The 20,508-nt window shown below is 37.6% G+C and overlaps 1 protein-coding gene across 12 annotated transcripts in view; it reads right to left on the bottom strand.

Annotated features, from left to right (window-relative positions):
- The window catches only part of LOC101739343 (ephexin-1), a 146,210-nt gene that overhangs the window by 50,532 nt on the left and 75,170 nt on the right, over positions 1–20,508 (bottom strand). For 7 of the 12 annotated variants that reach the window (XM_038013343.2, XM_062670734.1, XM_062670733.1 and 4 more), the window contains 2 exons: positions 10,403–13,134; positions 9,812–9,909 (listed from right to left, as the gene is read on the bottom strand). In XM_038013343.2, the coding sequence (XP_037869271.1) occupies positions 9,812–9,909; positions 10,403–13,083 (2,779 nt within the window). In that variant the 5' untranslated portion in view covers positions 13,084–13,134. Of the gene's footprint in view, positions 1–764; positions 1,243–9,811; positions 9,910–10,402; positions 13,135–20,508 lie in introns of those variants that run through there. The other 5 variants (XM_038013347.2, XM_062670739.1, XM_062670736.1 and 2 more) reach the window with 3 other exon arrangements.

Raw genomic sequence — 20,508 nt, 5'->3', positions numbered from 1 at the left:
GGTAACGTATTTAGGTTTAACTCATTAGTCTTATCTTATGTTCTATCTATCCGTATGTTATAAGACGAGAACGAAACAAGAATACAATATAAAAACATCTGCATTAATTACTTATGTTTTTATTCATTCGCAGAATTCGCAGACGTTTAACTTCAAAAGATCAATTGCGATTTGACATTGATCGTTGATTAATTTTCAAGACACCGACAATATGAGGCTTCAAGGCGTACAAACGTGTTTTAATCAACAAAAAAGTCTTGTCCGAATCTATTGTAGTTGAAATTCGATGTAACCAGCCCGACCATGACGCTGTCGAATATGAACAATAAAGAAAACCTAGCTACCTCGAACTCTTAGACTAACTAGAAAATAAATTAAACTTTTATTGCCGAGTCGATTTGCTTCGTAAGCTTGTGTGTTTAGGGCAAACTTAAGATATAATTATTTTTGTCTATATCTATACTAATATAATATTATAAAGAGGAAAGATTTGTTTGTTTCGAATAGGCTCCGAAACTACTGGATTTGAAAAATTATTTTTCCATTAGAAGCCGACATTGTCCCTGATGAACATAGTCTACTTTTTTTTTATTTTTTATTTTTTTTTTATGTTTCATGTGTGTTTTAATGTTTCCGAAGCGAAGCGAGGGCGGGTCGCTAGTTTTAAATAAGTTTAAAACTGTTCAAAGAAACTCTGCGGCCTCTCAAACGAGTTGAATTTAAAAACGCACGATAACGCTAACCGAACTGAGATGTAAACGAACGTATTAAAATACATAATTATGTTAGTTTCATTGCACAAAAGACACTGTGTACACTGACGTCACTCAGGTATGAACACTCAGCAGCTGCACTATTTGTTGGGTGTTCACTTTCACTGTCGGCGCTTGCATTGCCACAGACGTCCGTGTGGTTGCCGCGACGCAGGGCTAACTCGCGGCCGAACAAAGCGAGCCAGCGTGATCTGTCCCTCTCCAGCGCAGGCCGTTTGCGGTGAGCAACTGTAGCGAGAACGTGGGTGTACCAGAATCGCCATTTACGCGACACCCCTCGTTTCGCGACAAGGCGATCGAAACCGGACATTGTCGAGGCAAACGTCATTGAAACACTGTGATGAAGTCACTTTGTTTTGTTATTGACATATTGACTAGTTGACCCGCCAGACTTCGTAGTGCCTCAATCGAGAAATAAAATACCTAAACTTTTATATAAAATAAATTTAAAACAAACAAAAAGGAAAAACAAAATTGTTATTTTTATTTAATTCCGAGCATATTCATATTATTATTTATTTACCTTCTAAACCTTCTCTGGACTTCCATAAATAATTCAAGACCAAAATTCGCCAAATCGGTCCGGCCGTTCTCGTGCTTTAGTGAAACTAACGAACAGCAATTCATTTTTATATATATAGATAGATAATTAATTTTATTTACGGTTTTATTTATGGCAGAGATGCGAATGTTGAAATGGATGTGTGCAGCGACAAGAATGGACAAGATAAAGAATCAGTATATCAGAGGAAGTGTGAAAGTAGCCCCGGTAATCAACAAATTAAAGAGTAGACGGTTTGCGTGGTATGGACATGTGATGCGTAGAGAGAAGATGCATGTGACAAGGAGATGTATGTAAATGGTAGTGCAAGGTAGAGGGGGAAGAGGTCGACCGAAGAAGACATGGATGGAGTGTGTGAATGACGATATGAGAGAGAGAGAGGCGTGAGTGTTGAGATGACGGCTGATAGAAGAGAAAAATTAGCTGTTCCGACCCCACCTAGTGGGATGAGGTGGAGAAAAAGAAGAATTTTATTTACCGTAGAATTCACTTAATGCGATACTTTAATGGCGTTTAAAAATGCCACCGAACGACATTTATTTTTATAGGAAAATGTCATTACTGTAGTAATCGTTTTTTATATTGATGACTAAACAATTTTGCAAAACGTAACGAAAATTATTTACATGCTCATCCTTCGTGACTCGCATTCCTCACGTTTGAGAGTCGTGACCTACTATTATCCTTCTCTTGATGATGTTTCACCATCTTCCTTTGTTCTCGTAGACTGTGGTATCCAGACTGGTGCGGATTTGGTCGGACCAGCGCATTGGATTGCGACCACGAGATCTTTGGCCTGCAATCTTGCCAGTTACCATCGATTTTTCAAGATAGTCACCGCTCTTTCTGGCAACGTGACCGAAGAACTCAAACATCCTCTTAAGGCAGATACTACTAAGGCAACTAGACTATAGGTAGAGAGCCTGGTTGCCTTAAAATATGGGATTTATGCATTTGAAAGAGCTCATAAATGTGGGAAAAAAATCTTTTTTTATTTATTTCTACGATTGAACCCCTTTATTGGAGTTAAACTTTGCATAATTGTTCCGTAAAATTATTATGACAATGTTTATGCAACAAAATACTATCTATACAAGTCTTGAGCAATACCAGCCGCGTCAGGCTCCGGGAATTTAGGACACGATTTCAATTAAACAACAAATTTACATTGATTTTTAACTGTTTTAAGAAGTATGTGTAAGGCATATTGAACAGTATTTTATGAATACACGAAAGACTAATATGTTTTTTTTTTATTATTATTGATCACTGGTGGCCCGAGACCTTTCCAGTTTCACCAGGACAGCTGGGAAGACGAATATAGTGATGAGGTCGTGTATTAACTGATGGCTTAGTTACGCCAAAAACTGGTATTGTCTTTCTATTTCTTCAAATGGTTTTTATCTCATCGAATATCCTTATCTTCTTTCTCGATGTGTCTTTGTCGATACTCAGTTATTTGAGTTCGTGATCTCCTTGATCCTTGAACCATCCTTTCCACTACGTGGTCAATATTTGGCATCGCCCATCTTCAAGGACTGGAGGTTTACCTCTGGATCAGATATACGCATCTATCTGCGTCTTTTCGATCTCCTCATTTGCATTCCCGGTCAGCGTAGTCTATTCAAGATTATCTTCTTAATTGTTAATTATATTATAACAGTTTATTCCTATACCTTAAATTCAATGTTTATGAGTTCACTAGTAGATAAAAGGCTCAATCGCGAAGCAGCTGCTTTTGAGTTATTAGGTCTTCTTCAGAGACGCTCGGGCAGATGTTAGCAAATCCCTCTCATCCTGGCTGAGGCTTTGCTCTCGCCCACCTGTCCTGGTGAAACTGGAAAGGCCACCGGGCCCCCAGTAATACTTCAATATTAGAAAATGCATTGTTCTGAAACGTGAAACACACTATGACATAATCACAGCAAGTGGAACATGTAAATAATTGATCTCGCGTCCGAATAAATCGATTATTTGGTTTTCGATTGCGCAAATCGCTCGCAATAAATCCGTTTTTCGTTGAAGTTGCCTTAAACTTGCATTCTGTGAACGACTGAGTGAGTGGCTTTCCGTGAGGTTTCGAAACGAAGGTCACGTGTTGTATTGGTGATAGCATCGGCTTCCCGCTCCTTGAATGTTCGGATCGAGTTGCCACATTCGATATTCTAGTCCAACGATTGTGTGCTAATAATGTAATGTAGATAGATGCGTTTTGTAAACTGTCGAATGTACGCGAAATTGGATTTGCAAAATTATAGGTTTTGATTTTCGTAATTATTAAGTCGTTTTCACTTGGTGTTTAATATTATCTACACATAGAATTTGTTTTTATTAAAACTTCTCACACGAATCCTCGTTTGACCGTATAAGTTCAATGACAAAAATCTGTCCACCATAGGCATTCGATCACACTTTCTATGACGTACATTTGATTTACAGATAACTTGAATTATAGTGGTATACCATAAGGTACCATGGTACGTATTTCCAAAGGATTTCAGTGATAGGAGTCGTCTGGTTGCCGTTGTTTTAATCTTGATATTTCCTCAGGGCTTGTACGGGCAATCATCCAATATTTTGATCTATAACGATATTTTGTGTTATACTTCTAAACCTTCTTCATCTGCAAAAACCGGACGTATAAATTTGCAATAGCGGTCGGAATAACCAGCACATGATAACTATATGAATCATGTTTCTTTACACAACATTGAATACACTTCAACGTTCGATGTCAATGATCCTCAACTACTGTGTCACCAAATTCTTAAAATGTGCCGCCAAAATTATTATCCTAAACTATTTTACATAGTGTACTTATTGATGGTAAGTAAAAACTTTATTTTTTTGTGTGACATCAAAATTTTGAAGCCACTGTGATGTTACGAAAAAAGGTTGAGATTCACTGGTTTATGTATCTACTAAAAATTCTTTCAGTGTCTCCGCATTTACAAAAAGTAGTTTAAATAATCGACATATTAAGTACGCAATATTACATTACAGCTTATGTTCTTGTTGCGACAATTTCCAATGTTTATGTTATCTCGCAATTCGCTTTCATGAGAGATAATTGTTTCCCGCGTTTTTTATGTTTCATTTTGTCGTTTTTGTTTTATTGTATCCGAGATTCTCTTACGCTCTTAATGCTGTATGAGAACGATGTATTAAGTTTAAGTTGTCATGATATTTCATTAGCGCCTACTTCGTTGACTCGGTCGTGACTTTGACAGGTGGTTTACATTCGACCACTGGCCGCGAACTTTTTATCTTTGTCAAAGGTTTTGAGATTCGATGTCTATATGTTTATTTGTACACATTGCCGGCATCCACGCTGGTGGGATGTATTGTATTGACGGGCGGGGAGGTACCACTGACCTATTACGTATTGTTTCATAATTTGTAGGACAGTTGTGATAAAATATAATCGAAGCTGACATATAATCAACAGACGTTCTGCTGTTCATTTAATAAAAAACATAAAAATACTAGTGAAAACGTCCCGTTTCGCTCTGAGTATTTGTATGTGATGATTGTGTGTTAATTGTTTGGAAAAACATCGACTTTTCTCGCGCGTCTCACCTTCGTACGCTGGTGGCTGCCTACAACGCACAACTGTAACAAGTATTCTCACAATCAGAAGAATGGCTTAAAAAACACACAAAAAACAAAAAAGAACATCTTTTTTGAATAAAGCTCTTAGAGCATTACGATACGTCGTCTGAATAAAATTATTACATGTTTCTTTATTGTTATATAAAGGCCGTCGAACTGTTTTCCTGGGATTGCGTGATTACTACGCTGACGTGATACAGTACGAGCGTCGCTGCACATCTTAAGACAGATCGATCTAAGCTGTCGATCAATCTGTTCACTCTTCAAATCGGACCGCACGGCTGGTCCGCGATGGACATAAATAAAGTACTTTTTTTTATATTTTTATTTCAATTTTGACGTGATAAGCTCTTGGAAATCGATGAGCACCGGCTGCATGCACGAAAAAGTGTCACGTTCCGTCTAATCCTGAGCGTGCAAGTGAGAGCGCAGAACAAGCGATAGAGATGCAAGTCGGCCCAAGCGTTGGTTTGTGACATAGTTTATCTCTATTTATCTCTTTTTTCACGTGACGTCTAGCAGTTCAAATAGTTCTGCTACTGACGTTATCACGCAAAACTATTGTCCGTAAACCGACTTTACAGACAACCAATAATTTTTTTTAAATTTAATATTTATCGTCCGATTTTGCGGTCAAGGCTGTATTCACGAGATTGTGAGAAGGTACGCGCCGTAAATAATTAAAATTTTAATGTCGTGTCGTGAGATTGTCTTGTGACACGAAGCTTCATTGAATTTATTTACTGGTTGTAGGACGTCTTGCGAGTCCGCACGGGTGGGTACCACCACCCTGCCTATTTCTGCCGTGAAGTAGTAATGCGTTTCGGTTTGAAGGCTGGAGCAGCCTTTGTACTATAAAAACTGAGACCTTAGGACTCATATCTTAAGGTGTGTGGCGTCATTTACGTTGTAGATGTCTAGATGGCCGTGACCTAGTCCATCCATCTAAGCAATAAAAACAAAACTGAAAATGAGTTAATTTCAACATAACTTATTTTGTTATTTATATAATCATTGATAAATTATTCTGCTATTTTGATAAAGATTCGTCTTTTTATTTACAACTAAATGGTATTATTTTATTTAAGAGCCGGCAACACCGAATGGAATTGCATTTGTTCAAAGCGGGCTCGGCGAACGTCAAGTAATTTCATTATGTAGTTGTCCATAACGTGGATACAGCGAAAGTTTAAAACAATTCGTAAACAATAAGTAGCTTTGTTTTACTTTAATACGCCGATTAATACCGAATCGGCTTTGACACAGAGCTGAAAATCGCATATCACACTTGACGGTTCGCCTGAACTGGTAATTCTAAGAGATCTATTAAGCCTGAACTAGCTAGTCTAAGAGATCGATTGAATAAATCGAAAGATATAAATGAAAATAAGTGTATTGTTTTCATTGCAATTTCCGAGCACTCTGACGTTGTATTTATTTGAACGTGTTTTTGCATTTGTAATCAAGAAAATACTATAATTTCACTCACGCAATACAGTTGCAATCGAAAAGATCTAAATGTGCGAATAAATATAATTGCATTTCCTCAATTACAATCGTTTTTTGAAGTACATTGCGTGTTTGGTGGCAAACACTTTGTCCTGAAGTCACAACAGACGAACGATTCGTGTTTAATGACTCGTTATAACTTTTTTGTATTTTTTATTAGTTACAAGTGTGGACGAGTTCACGGCCAATCTGGTGTTAAGTGGTTATCGGAGTCCGTAGACAACGTAACTGACGTAACGTACGTACAACGTAAATGTCGCCACCCACATAGGGACAAGAGTTCTAAGGTCTAAGGTTTTTACAGTACCACCCGTCAAATCTACATTTACTATTACTAGTGGTCGCCCGGTAGTCGAAATTCGACTATAATTAATTGAAATTATAAGTTTGTACACTATTATGATTCTATTTTCAATGACTATTATACTTCTATAATCACAAATTTCGCAAAGACTACACTATAGAAAAATATTAATAAAAACAAACAATATTTAATCCATTCTCAATTTGACCACAGACGTCAAGAACAAACGTTTGACAATAAATAAATAGTATGCATGGGTGGGTGCGTCAAATACACGGTAATGATGGTAGTGTGTGTAATGTTTTTCTTATTGATTTAATGTAATTTTTAGGCATAATTTAAAAAAATATTAATATTCTGCACTCCTTCTCTATATTCTCTATAAGTGTGGGAAATTTCGTACTCCTCTGTCCGCGCAATTTTCGTAAAAAGGGATACAAAGTTTTTCCTTTACGTATTAATGTATATATATTTAGCTCGAATCTAATTCATGACCTACATTACGCAATAGACAATTTTTAGTTGTCGTGGCCCAAAGGATAAGGACGCCCGGATCAAGTGGTGTGATTGTGCCGGTGTTCGAATACCGCAGTAGGAAAGCACCTTTTTTTTTATAAATAGTAGTCATTACATTTTAAATGGTATCTTTGAAAGTTGGTACTTCATAATTCTGAATAATTCGTGTAAAAAAAATTATAGACCCGCAAAATATATAATTTAACGTAATTACCATCATCCTTGTCATTTTAGTCGCGAAGTAACCATGAGTTCCAGTTTCTAGACCGCTGCACAATAGAAACAAGATTTCCACCTCAAGCCTCAAGGTAGGCGATGTCCGTGGGCTCCGGAAGCCATATAACACAAGACCTTGAGGTCGTTTAACTACATAGAGCTTTCAAATAAATCCATAGTCCTAAAAGCGTAGTCTGACTTATCTGTACTTATCTGAGAACTTCACTAGATCGATAAGAAAGAACTAGAGCAGTAATAGTATCGATCGTTCGCCTAACCCCGTTACGCGAGGAAAAATCAATAGACTGTACTTTTAGGGTTGTCGCGTCGCGAGTTTCGGGATTGCATGCCTAAATATCTGTCGGTAGAATGTCTTTTGAGTCCGCACGGGTAGGTTTTACTATCCACACCTATTTCTGCCGTGAAGCACTAATGCGTTGCGGTTTGAAGGGTGGGGCAGCCGTTGTACTGTAAAAACGAAGACTTAAGAACTCATATTTCAAGGAAGGCGGCATTTACGTTGTCGATGTCCGGTAACCACTTAACATCAGGTGGGCCCTGTGCTCGTCCAAGAAACTAAGCAATAAAAAAAAATCGGATTATACAGTTCCTGTATTTTGATCGCCGCGTTGATCAATCCCTATTCCTGAACGTCCTGAATGAAGTACTTTTTCTTGTCTCGTGTATATTATCGTTGCCCGATAGACAAGTGGAAACCCTAATTTTAGTGTCACGTTCCTATTGACAACGGTAAGATAAGCTTAAGGCACTGCATTGGCGTATTGGGAGTCCGCGCGGGAATATGCGACCATTTTGTTTATTTCTGCTGTAAAATCATTCGTTTATACCTTGACAGGTGGCACAGCCGTTATACAATGCAATTGGATCTGCGACCTCACGGTGGGCGACGGCTTAGTATCGTTAATAAATTCCGGTAACTAATGAACAACAGTGTGCTTAGTCCGAGATTTTTAACGTTCTCGATATCGAAAAAGTTAACTAAAATTTGTAGGAATTGGAACGTTTGCCTACGTTTGCCGCTAGGGACGCTGTTCTAACTGAATATAAATTTGAGTTAACTTTCACGCGATCGAGAACGTTAAAAAGCTCGCAACAAGCACACAGGTAGTGAACTAGTTCACGCGTCCCCACGTCAAATAACCAAACAATGTATCTTAATCCTTGTAGTCAAATTTGTGTATTGTTAAATATGGTTGATAGTATCCAGATATATGCAGCTGTCAGATTTCTAAGATACATATTTTAATTGGAAAATGTAGTTTTTTTTTATTACCCTTGTAGGCAGATTAGCAAACGGCCCACGTGATGATGAATGGCTACCGTCGCCCAAGGATTTCAGCAATGCCAGAGGCAGAGCCAAGCCGCTGCCTACTTCTAATACTCTCCACAAGCCTCGTTTGAAGAAGGACATGTCATAGCGCTCGGGAAACACCGTGGCGGGGAGCTCATTCCATAGCCGGATGGAACGTGGCAAAAAAGACCTCTGGAAACGCACTGTGGATGACCGCAGTGGCTCCAGGTAGTATGGATGAACTCTACTCCGTATATTCTATACTAATATATAAATCTACAGTGGTTTTTACGGATGTTCCGTTATAACTACTGAACCATGCATCTGATTGACTTGAAACTTGGTATCCGTGTTGAAAATACATGTACTTAATGGATAGGCTAATATTTATATGAGTGTTGGACTCCCTAATAATAATGACAAAAAATAATAATGTTAATTTTAAATGCCCAGCGAAGCGGACGAGTACGGCTAGTTTTGTATATATCTTTTCGTAAGACGGGCGTAATAAGTGATGTAAACAAGGCGGACAGATCGCGACAGGCGCCGGCGGCTGTGCACTTTGGAATCCGGCAACCCATTAACCGCCGCCCACTGGTAGGTGCGGCGAGTTCGTGAACTTGCGACATGATTTGCCTTGTTTATATAAGTAATTTATGTTACTTTAAATTTTAATGATAAGATGATGATTCATTTATAGAAACCACTTCTAAGATCTTTACCACTCGACATTATACCTCACTCGACGCTTATCTTTTAAATAGATAACTAGTAATTTACAAAGGCTTTTTAATATTCACAAAGAATTTATAATTTGTTAAATGCACATAAATGATTTCTGCATTAAATTATGTTTAAAAAAAAACTATTATTGTAACAAAGCCATCTTTGATCGGATTAAAGAAAATATATTGGTAAATACGATATGTTCCAATATCGTTCGAGAGATGGCGCTGTTAACAATTATTTCTAATTTGTCCACAAAAAAAGCACAACTCGCGACCTACCTTTGCTATCACTTTTCTTTGGAGAATTCAGCCATTGATGCCTTACTTTCTGCGACCAGCTGATAGGGCTCTTTCTGCCTCTGCTCCTTTCTCGTACACTACAAAACAAAACTTCCATTTCATTTAAACTATTAAATTACCGTTAATTACAAAGAGCATGTGTGAATTCATTCGATGTGTTTACATTACTGAATTAATAAACTGTGTATTACATGTGAATGATAAGCATGTTTGCTCTTTTGTATGGGAATACTGATGCCCGCACGGGTCTATTTTAGGTCACAGATAAAACTAATCTGGTTTCTGTTTATCACGGAGGGTGTTAGGACGATAGATGCGGTTTTTGTGCCATGTTAATTGACATAAAAAATTAAAGGTTAAAATTATTGTTTTCGTCATTTTACTGACCGGAGCCCGTGGACATCATAACGCGAATGTCGCCACCCAACTTGAGACTCGGAACCAGTCTCAATTCTATGTAGACGGTTTGTTTCAACATTCAAATCGGAACGCAGAAATCACTTTAAGGTTTATTAAAATCTTAATCCTTATCAAACTAATCAATCATACAATACTGAATTCAATACTTACATGACAATTTTCTGTTCATTTTTCTCCTCATCAGAAACATCAACCCAATCGTCGCTACGATCGCTTCTATCACTGACACTGGTCTCGCTGCACGGCACTTGAAAAGCCACTTCTTGTCCATTAAAGCTTATCACTGATCTCTGGCCGTATATGCTATTCGTTTTCTGTTCGCTCGACAAAGTCGACTGGCTAATGTTAGAGACAGTATCGAAGGACAATCGCTTCTGAACAGCAGACGCCAGCTGCTTCTTCAAGTTATTCCGCAATTTCACCATGCTCGGACTGTTTGGTATGCTCTCGTAGCAGTGCGATAAAGATCCATCGCCATGCTTTATTGTATCATATATATTTTCGCTTTCGATATAGTCCGATATGAAAGAGTGCCTGTCGCTGTAAGTGGGACTGCTGTCTTTGGATTTCGGAGGTCGCGGCGGGATCTTCTCGTATATTCGATCGCATCCGATCTTTTCGTAGCTGACGGTGGAAGTGCCGCTTACGGACTTTGAAATAGCATAGTTTTTGTTGTTATCTTTATTGTAGGGTTTGTAGTCTTCGGCTATTTGTATTCCTGAGCTGGACGTTAGGCAGTAAGGTTTTATCGGCGATTTGCAGTATTCGTATCCGTCATCGCTGTCTCCGTCTCCTCGCGTTCGTTCTTCTAATTCGTTTTCGCATAGTTCATAATTATGGAGACTGCTCTCGTCGCCTTCAGGGTGTGACCTCATCTCTAATAGACACTGATATATGTTTTCTTTATCGTCAGATTCGGATGACTCAGTACTAGTTTGTTTTGGTATTTCAGGCAAGGGGCAGTTCATTTTAGATGTCATATCGACCTGTTTGACTGGAATTACAACGATGTTTTCAGATTCCCTGGGTTCTAATACCTCATAATCGTCTTCTATGACTGGCTCCTTCTGAGGTTTAGGGGTGTACCCAACTAAAATTTCCTTGTTGTATGCTTCGACTAAATCGCTTTCAAAATCCATATTCTTCTCACAAGCGTTCACATTCATCTGAGATTCTTTCACTTCAATGGTTTGCGACTGTTCTTCTGCGGCTTCGTCACAAGATATGGAATTTTCATTTGTAGTGATTGTTATTAAACTGCATGATGATATATCAGCAGACGATGATAAATCAGATTCTGCGTAAATTTGGGTGCTGCTTTTCCTACGCCATAAAAAAGATTCATTGGGAATTATCGGTGGTTCTACGTCTTGTGCCTTCGACTCCGTTATGACAGATACACGAGTGATATTTATCGAAGTTTCATTTGATATATTTGTAATTATTTGGTCTTTTACTAAGCTAGAAGTATTTTCAATGTCCTCGGGAATTATTTCCACCACCTTTAATGGAAGCTTTTCCGTGTGTATGTAATTTGTTTTGTATTTTTTTCTATCGTATATTAGTTCCTTCTTTTTTGGGACCAAAGTTGAATCAGGATTTGCCGCCTGTGTCTTTCTTGGAGTTTCATTAGAATTCGAAATCGGTCTAATCGTCTTAATCTTTGGAATGCCGTCTTTAACGACAATGTTCTTTGTTAACACTATCGACGATTTTTTCTCAGGTACTTTGGGTTTCTCTTTTAATGGTACTATACTTTTTGTTGGATCAGGTTGCTTCTTAATCGTATTTGTATTAATTGTTTGAGCATTTATTTCACATTCAAATTTCTTGATAACACTTTTGACATTGTTTCCTGTTGCTTTTATATCTTTCTCTGGTTCATTAATTACAGATTTAGCGGCAAGACCGTCGACTGAATCAGACCCGTTTTGATGTTCGTTCGAATCGTGGTATTTTAACTTCTTTTTCGAGCTTTGGTACTTCGGTGCTTTGATTCCGTCAGATTTAGAGCGTATGACTTGGATTTTCGTAGATTCTTTATCCGTGATTATCAATTTGTCTATAGAGTCCATGCTAGAACATCTTTTTCTGTGATTTCTCTTTTTAGAACCCCGCTTCTGACGAACCACTATTTTGATGTTAGGGCTGGAACTGAGCGTTGATGACGGCGTAGAGCTATTACTGAGTGAACGCCGCGCTGTTTGTAGGCCTTCTATTGTTTTGGCGAGTTTTGAATGCTTAGGGGAACTGTGCGGTTGATTTAATAGATTAAATTTATGTGTGAGCTCTGAAACATTGCTGGTCGCCACGGTGACAGTTTTCGCAGCGATAGGCGGCCTCCTGTGGAATGTTCCGGCAGTTTTAATTTTAAAGCTGACTTTTCTTTGATTCGGATCTATTTTTCTCTTAACATGACTCCCAGCGTGGGTCGCTTCGTTTGGCGTTTCTTTGCTCTTAACATCACTTGATGTTTTTAAGTCATGTCCTCCGCCAGTGCTTCTCGTGTCTTCGCTTTTCGTTATAATATCTAGTTGTGCATAATGTACTGTTGGTTCGATCCTTTTGTCCGGTTTGGTGGGAGGGGCATTAGGACTAACTGTTGCATTCAGGAAGGCTTTCTTCGCTTCGCTAATTGATTTCGTTCTAGCTGTTTGTATCGCTGGCGTTATGGGTACCGAGTAAACACATTTGTTAGTATCGTTTTGGTTCTCTTTGATAGCCATTTCTTTTTCGGTCACTCTGAAGTTTCTCAGCAATGCCTTGACCGTGCCGTGTTGTTTTGCGTCGTCACTGATTATTATAAGTTCTTTTGTATGTACAGCTTCCATTAGTTTCAAGAGCCTCGATGTTAGAGGCCTGTGTATGCTTATCTACGCCATCTGCAACAGACAAATAAGATAATATAGTATTTCCAATAATAATTATATTATTAATAATTTGTAAGAAATTCAAATCATCTGTTTCAGCTTGAGTGTCATCAAAAATACTCGTTAAATATCGCAATATGTTATCTCTACCATCAGTTCTATATATTAAATATATTATTGTTTATATTTATAAGCATTTTCATCATTAACTATTGCGTATATATCTATTTATGTATCACTATCGGTCGAGGAGCAAAGAACACATTGAACATAAATTCCACCAAAATACCGACATGCACGAAGTGTAACAAATACCAGTTATGTCATTACGACCGAAAAAAAGTATCGATTTTTATATTGCGCAATTACTTTATCGATTATCGGAAATCACATGGGCAATTAATATTGAGTTACATCATGTTATGAGCGTTTGAAATAATAATTTAATGGTAATAGAACCGGGTTCGTCGTTGGGCTCGCACGAGTCGTTTGCTAGCGAAAGTTTAATTTTTATTAAGCTAGCAGACGGGTATAGTGGATCCAGTTCGTGCCCTACTTATTTCTTTCGCAAAACTAGCATTCAGATCCGAGCAGCAGTGTCCTCTAGCACAACTGGGAGTTTTTTCTAAATTTTATCAACGCTAGTGATTTGACTGTGTCTTGAATGCGACTCAAGTGAGAGTCCATAGAGCCGGCCTAGGGCAGTGGCGGTAGTGGGCGCAAAGTCTTAAACATAGGAAGCCTCAGTTTGTGTACACAGTGCATTGACTGAGGCGGTCGCTTAGTGCGGCTCTGAGCGAATTAGCGCGAGCTTTTTTCAACTATGCATAGTAGCGCGTTGAGGCCACAGTACGGGCCTAGGCAACGAGTGACCCAATGCGTGATGAGCGGGCGTATCCAACTAGGTTCTTCCAGCACAAATTGGAGTTCGTTCTAAATTTTATCAACGCTACTGACTTGACTGCGTCATGAATGCAACTCCAAGTGAGAGTCCACAGAGCTGGCCTAGGGCAAAGGGTGTGGTAGGTAGGAAGTATCAAACATAGGAAGCCTCAGTTTGAATACACAGTGCATTGACTGAGGCGGTCGCTTAGTGCGGCTCTGAGCGGTGAGCTATTTTCAACTATACATAGCGTGTTGAGGCCATAGTACTAGGCAACGAGTGACCCAATGCGTGATGGGCGGACGTATTCAACTAATTCGATTTTGTGGCTCAACATGACTGTTTTCTAACACTTTTTAGTTAGTGATTAATAATATTCATTTCGAATTTATAACTGCAACTCAATTGCAACCATCTAACGGAAGTGATGATAAATTATTAGTACAATTTGCAGAATGACTAATGACTTTATAACTAATAGCGCAGTTGAGTGAAAAATTTTCACGTTTAGAATTTATGACCCCCGCCGTAGTTTTGGTAGCAATTAGAACTTGAAACTTGTTAACTGATTTCTTCACATGTGAAAAACCATACTTTATTTCTCAACATGTGTGTGTGTGTGTGTTTGTGTGTGTGTGTGTGTGTGTGTTTGTGTGTGTGTGTGTGTTTGTGTGTGTGTGTGCGCGCGTGTGTGTGAGTCTGTGTGTGTGTGTGTGTGTGCGCGCGTGTATGTGAGTGTGTGCGCGCGTGTGTGTGTGAGTGTGTGTGTGTGTACATGGTATTTAGGCATCTGTTCAGTAATTATTTTTTTATTTTTTCTGTATGCACCTGTTTTGAATTGCAATCCAGATTATTATGTTAAAAATTTAAACTTATAATTTCTATGGTTGAAATTTGTTTTGTGTATCGACAAAAAGAAAAAATATATATATTAGAATCATAAAGTCGATTGTTCATGACCTCAACTCATCAAATTGTGATTAGTGTTCACTTTTATATTTAGGTATATTCATTATTCAATAAATAGTTTTATAATTTGGGACCTCCAGGACTACGCAGTTTCGAGTATTGATCTGTATCTTCCATTGAGAGTGCTCTTAGGAGTTTTTGAGATGGTTCCATCATTTTGTTTTACCATCGTACCGCCCCCCACCGGAGCAAAGTTCCGTTCTAACTAGAACCATTGCGTTCATCCACAGTGCGTTTCCAGAGGTCTTTTTTGCCACGTAGCATCCTATTCTGGAATGAACCTCTCTCCACGGTGTTTCCTGAGCTCCAAGAAATGTTCTCCTTCAAACGAGGCTTGCGTAGACTACTCAGCGGGAGGGAGCGGTTTGGTTGTGCCTCTGGTATTGTTAACGTCCATGAGGGACAATAGCCACTCATTTCCACGCGGATTTCAGTTCCCCAGAATAAAAACGCTAATAGCCCGAGAGCCCGTGGGATCTACCTGTATGTATTTGACCAGACCTGAATTTTCGTACATTGAGACCCCTATACCTACCATGCATGAGGTGGGGACTCACTAAGCTCAAAGTGGTCGACGCGCCGAGCGCTCAGGTAGGACAGGTACCGATTTTGACGGATTTTAAATCCATTTGACCACGTCTGCCGTTTTGAAATTTTGAAAATATATGATTATTATTATCGGAAAATAAGAATGGCAGACCATTATCGCGCATTTTACTTTGTGGCAGACCACTTTGAAAATGCTAAATTGCATTGAAAATGCAAAATTTTGAAAGTAATTGACTAGATCTGCCATTGATTTAATAATATTATGTTTATTATAGTCTTAAAAACTTATATTGATCACGGCAGACCTCTACGTTGCGTACATACATCAACATATAATAAAATCTTAGCTACTACCCGGCCAGATGTATATTATGTTTTCCGTTCACTGTTTTAGAGGAATATAATTTACTTGCGATTTACTTTAGCAATGTATTTACCGAAATTAATATTTTTTTATATTCTATATACTAAACTTCATTAGTTAGACAATAAAGAAGTGAATTTTTTATGGAATAATTATAAATAATACGGTATAATGCTGATCAAAAAATAATTCAATTCCTCATTTTTATCATTCAACATTTAACTTGCCAGCTATACAATGCCAAAAAATCTAGTGATGTAGATGATGGAAGGTTCCAGCTATTCGTTAGCAACTATAAATATTCAGACATCAATGAAAATTATAGAAAAAAAAAACAAAAATTTGAGGCAAGCTCAATACCACCGCATAAGAGTGAGCTTTATCAACAACTTTTGAGGGCCCACTATATTTCTTCTATTTGGAGAAATGCTTACAAAAAGCAACTCACAACTTTAGACCCATTGGAGTATGGTTGGATTGAGCAGGACAACATATATGCCTTCAAAGGTTTCGAAGGTGACCAACTTCCATATTTTGTGAGTGACTTAATCACCAATGTTCCTGGTAAGTTGATAACAATTCTTTCTCGAACATGTTCAGATGAATTTACGTTCATTTTACAATTTATGTTTTATTTTTGCAGTATTCGATTCAATGGTTGATGAAGACGAGTCGTCTAACGATAAAGATGACTCCGATGATGATGATGATGAATGAAGATTGATATATATATATAATATGTAATGCATGCATGATATATTGTTTTAACTGATTTAACACTTTTAAATTTTGTCTTGACGAAATAAAAATGAGGAATTGAATTCTTTTTTGATCAGCATTGTACCGTATTATTTATAATTATTCCATAAAAAATTCACTTCTTAATTGTCTAACTAATGAAGTTTAGTATATATAATATAAAAAAATATTAATTTCGGTAAATACATTGCTAAAGTAAATCGCAAGTAAATTATATTCCTCTAAAACAGTGAACGGAAAACATAATATACATCTGGCCGGGTAGTAGCTAAGATTTTATTATATGTTGATGTATGTACGCAACGTAGAGGTCTGCCGTGATCAATATAAATTTTTAAGACTATAATAAACAACATATTATTAAATCAATGGCAGATCTAGTCAATTACTTTCAAAATTTTGCATTTTCAATGCAATTTAGCATTTTCAAAGTGGTCTGCCACAAAGTAAAATGCGCGATAATGGTCTGCCATTCTTATTTTCCGATAATAATAATCATATATTTTCAAAATTTCAAAACGGCAGACGTGGTCAAATGGATTTAAAATCCATCAAAATCGGTACCTGTCCTACCTGAGCGCTCGGCGCGTCGACCACTTTGAGCTTAGTGAGTCCCCACCTCATGCATGGTAGGTATAGGGGTCTCAATGTACGAAAATTCAGGTCTGGTCAAATACATACAGGTAGTTCCCACGGGCTCTCGGGCTATAATTGTTACCAATTGACAACAAGTAATGCTATTCTTTAAGCCTATTTTGGAAGAAGACATCGTAGCACCCGGGAAAAACCTAGACGGGGACTTCCCTTATTGAAAAGTAATACCAAAAATAAATGATTCTAAAACATATAAAAAAAAAACAAACAATATGAAAACCACATAAAATATAATCTTAACCTAATTCAGAAATCCATTAGGAAGTATACAGAGGTAGAGCGATAAACGTTAGGTAATGCGACGCGTGCTTTGCTTTACAACTGACAGACAATTTGAAATTTACAAAGCGGTTAACTCCTTAGAAAGCGAGGTAAAGACGTGATGGAAATCATTCTGCAACACGCGATGTAGTAGGCACTGACACCATGTTATCTAATGATCGTTTACGGATTGTAATAGTAATATATACATACGCTAGAGCGCACTGTCTTTATAATTATTTGCATAAGCGAAAAGTGGACAGAGCAAGCTTTCTAAATTCACCCCTTGCAGGGAAGACGTCGTTGTCTAAATAATAAGACGTCCGGTGTACGCGTGTCCAGCGATTTTACAATGCCAAAGACTACTAGGGAGTTTTCTAATCAAATACGTACTTAATATCAAACATGAACTGGTGCTCACGAACTAAGATGATGATGGAATCGAATGGAAAACGGGCGATTCCATCGATGGGTGGGATGGATGGGATGGTAAAATCATGCCCGCAAAAATTTCCGTAATCACTATAGAAATGAGGCTTAAAGTCTCAGGGTGGGTGATGGTATTCACTTTGTGATGTCTAGGAGTTTCGATAGATACTTAACACCAGATGGATCGAGAGATCGTTAACCCATCTACAAAAAAAAATGATTTCAGGAAGTTAATCGACTTTTTATGATATTATTGGAACGATGTTCCTTATGGGACGATGCGGAGGGGTAACCTAACCGGGAAAAAACGTCCGTAACGTAAGATTTTTATTAGTAATGCACACAGTCTACGATTTAACTTTGTAATAACGTACAAAAAATTACATATTTTTATTATATATTTTTTATAAATCATTGTGAATAAAATGAAGTTGATAACTTTGTAAAGTAGTTTTTTTTTATTTTTATCAATAAAAAAATCATAATATTATAAAAAATTTATACCCCAATAATTATTTTCTTTATACCTCGAATAGAACTTAAAATTAATATTTTTATAATAAGGAACTTCGTTCCTATCCGGTGTTCCACGACACCACACATCTTTGTTTTTATTAGTTCTTGTTCGTGCGACGCTTGTGGTTTACCTACGTGATCGTTGAAACTTTGTTGTTGTTTTCGCTTGAACGGACGCTAGATGGCGCGCGAGTCGCTATTAGTGAATAAGCGTTCGTATGCTGTTATCAACAGAAAAGCCTGACTCATTAATAATAATTAATAAACATTGTCGTCAAATTGTTATTTAACTCAAATACAAACTTTTTAGTCAATGCTCTGACACAAAGCGATGACGCTTTCTGTTTTGCACATAACAATACGGTTTTCCTTGTCCAATTAAGAGCTTAGCTTCATGCGACTATAGGCAGACTGAGATGTTCACCTGTATACGGGCTCCGGTAGTTGGAGCTACACAAAAACAAACTCATCAAATTTCAATTACCATCAACGAATGTTACTCATAAAAAAATTATTCTTCGTAGCAAAAAGAAAGCGTTACTTCTTTCCGCACGTAAGCACTGTCAACACAGAAACCTATATTTAGGTAACAAAAGACGTTTACAAAGACAACGAAGGCCACACGTTGTTTTACACCTAATACCCCAGTTTGTATAACTGTAGACGTCGCCGGAATGCATGCTAAATCGTCTTCTGGTATTTATTATAAAAGGACTTTAAAAAAAAAAAAAAAAAACTCTGTACTAGTATCACTGTTTTAATCATTGTTTACTGAAATATTATAATATAAAATCTTTCTTATAACATCTGTGGGCTTAGTGCGAGTTTTTGAACGTTCTCGATAGCGTAAAAGTTAACTCAAATTTGTATGGAGTTGGAACGTTTGCCTACATTTTCCGGTAGAGGCGCTGTTCCAACTGCATCCCTTGATTCAACCATTTACGATGCTCTTCAAGTTGCTGAAGATAGGATGGCACAACGTCGGCAGGACGAATATCATAAATGGAGGTGGTCTCGACCCTCAGACACGAGGAGCACGACTGGAGGAAGAGGTACTAGGATCATGCATGTTTTTGTCAGGAAACAGTAATGCGTTTATTTATGGCTGAGATACCCTTAAAGAAATTATGACTTGGACCTTAAGCCAGAAATTATGGGTGACGGCATTGACTACATTTAAATATTTTATTATTGCATACAAAAAGAAAATATTGAAAAGCTTAGCATTAAGCATAGGTAAAAGTGAAATGAAATTGCCTCATCAATAAATACACCACGACTCTTTATGTTGTGGAAATCAATTTATTTTATGTTAATAAGGTGATGTTAAGGTCTACGATGCTTTCACTTTCTCGTTAAGTTATATTCCGTCTTCATTTGAAGGTCATGTTTACAGTTCGAAGTCATTATACTTTTAGTATCCGAAGAGAAAATTTTTGGTGTTACAGCTACAGAAAAGGACGCGTAATTTGCAGTGAAAACAATTTACATTGCGCGAATTTTTATGGGGCTTTTGTTACAGAACGTTGATACCGTGTAGTGGACATTGAACCTACTGTATCACTCCGTCATTCCTCCACCCAAACTTTGGTTCCTCATTCCAACGACAGAGGTGTCTTACGTATCTTTGTTGGTTTTGTACCTTAATTCGAAAGTCCAACTTAAATGCTTAAACTACGATTGGCTTTTACTACTTACTGGAGATATAATCCGAGGAGGATTGACGTCATGCCAAATCCCTATGCAGCACGATACGGGGGTTATGCTGTGCCGAACTCACACGATTGGGATAAGGACAAGAACAAAAAAATCTTATCTTATGCAGGTCCACGCTAACACGAAAAATTCCGTAATGCCCTCTTATAACAAGGTACTTCTACAAAACGATAACGAGATTTTCGTTTAAAATTATGTATTTAGAAAATTACACTTTGAACTATGAACACACAATATGTATATGGGAATAGCTGAAATTTTACTGCTCATTTTTTATTTAGAATAT

The sequence above is a fragment of the Bombyx mori genome, chromosome 10, assembly GCF_030269925.1.
Source record: "Bombyx mori chromosome 10, ASM3026992v2".
In the NCBI taxonomy this organism is placed as follows: Eukaryota; Metazoa; Arthropoda; class Insecta; order Lepidoptera; family Bombycidae; genus Bombyx; species Bombyx mori.
Note: the sequence above shows the minus strand (reverse complement) of the source record. Positions and strands in the feature narration are given on the sequence as shown.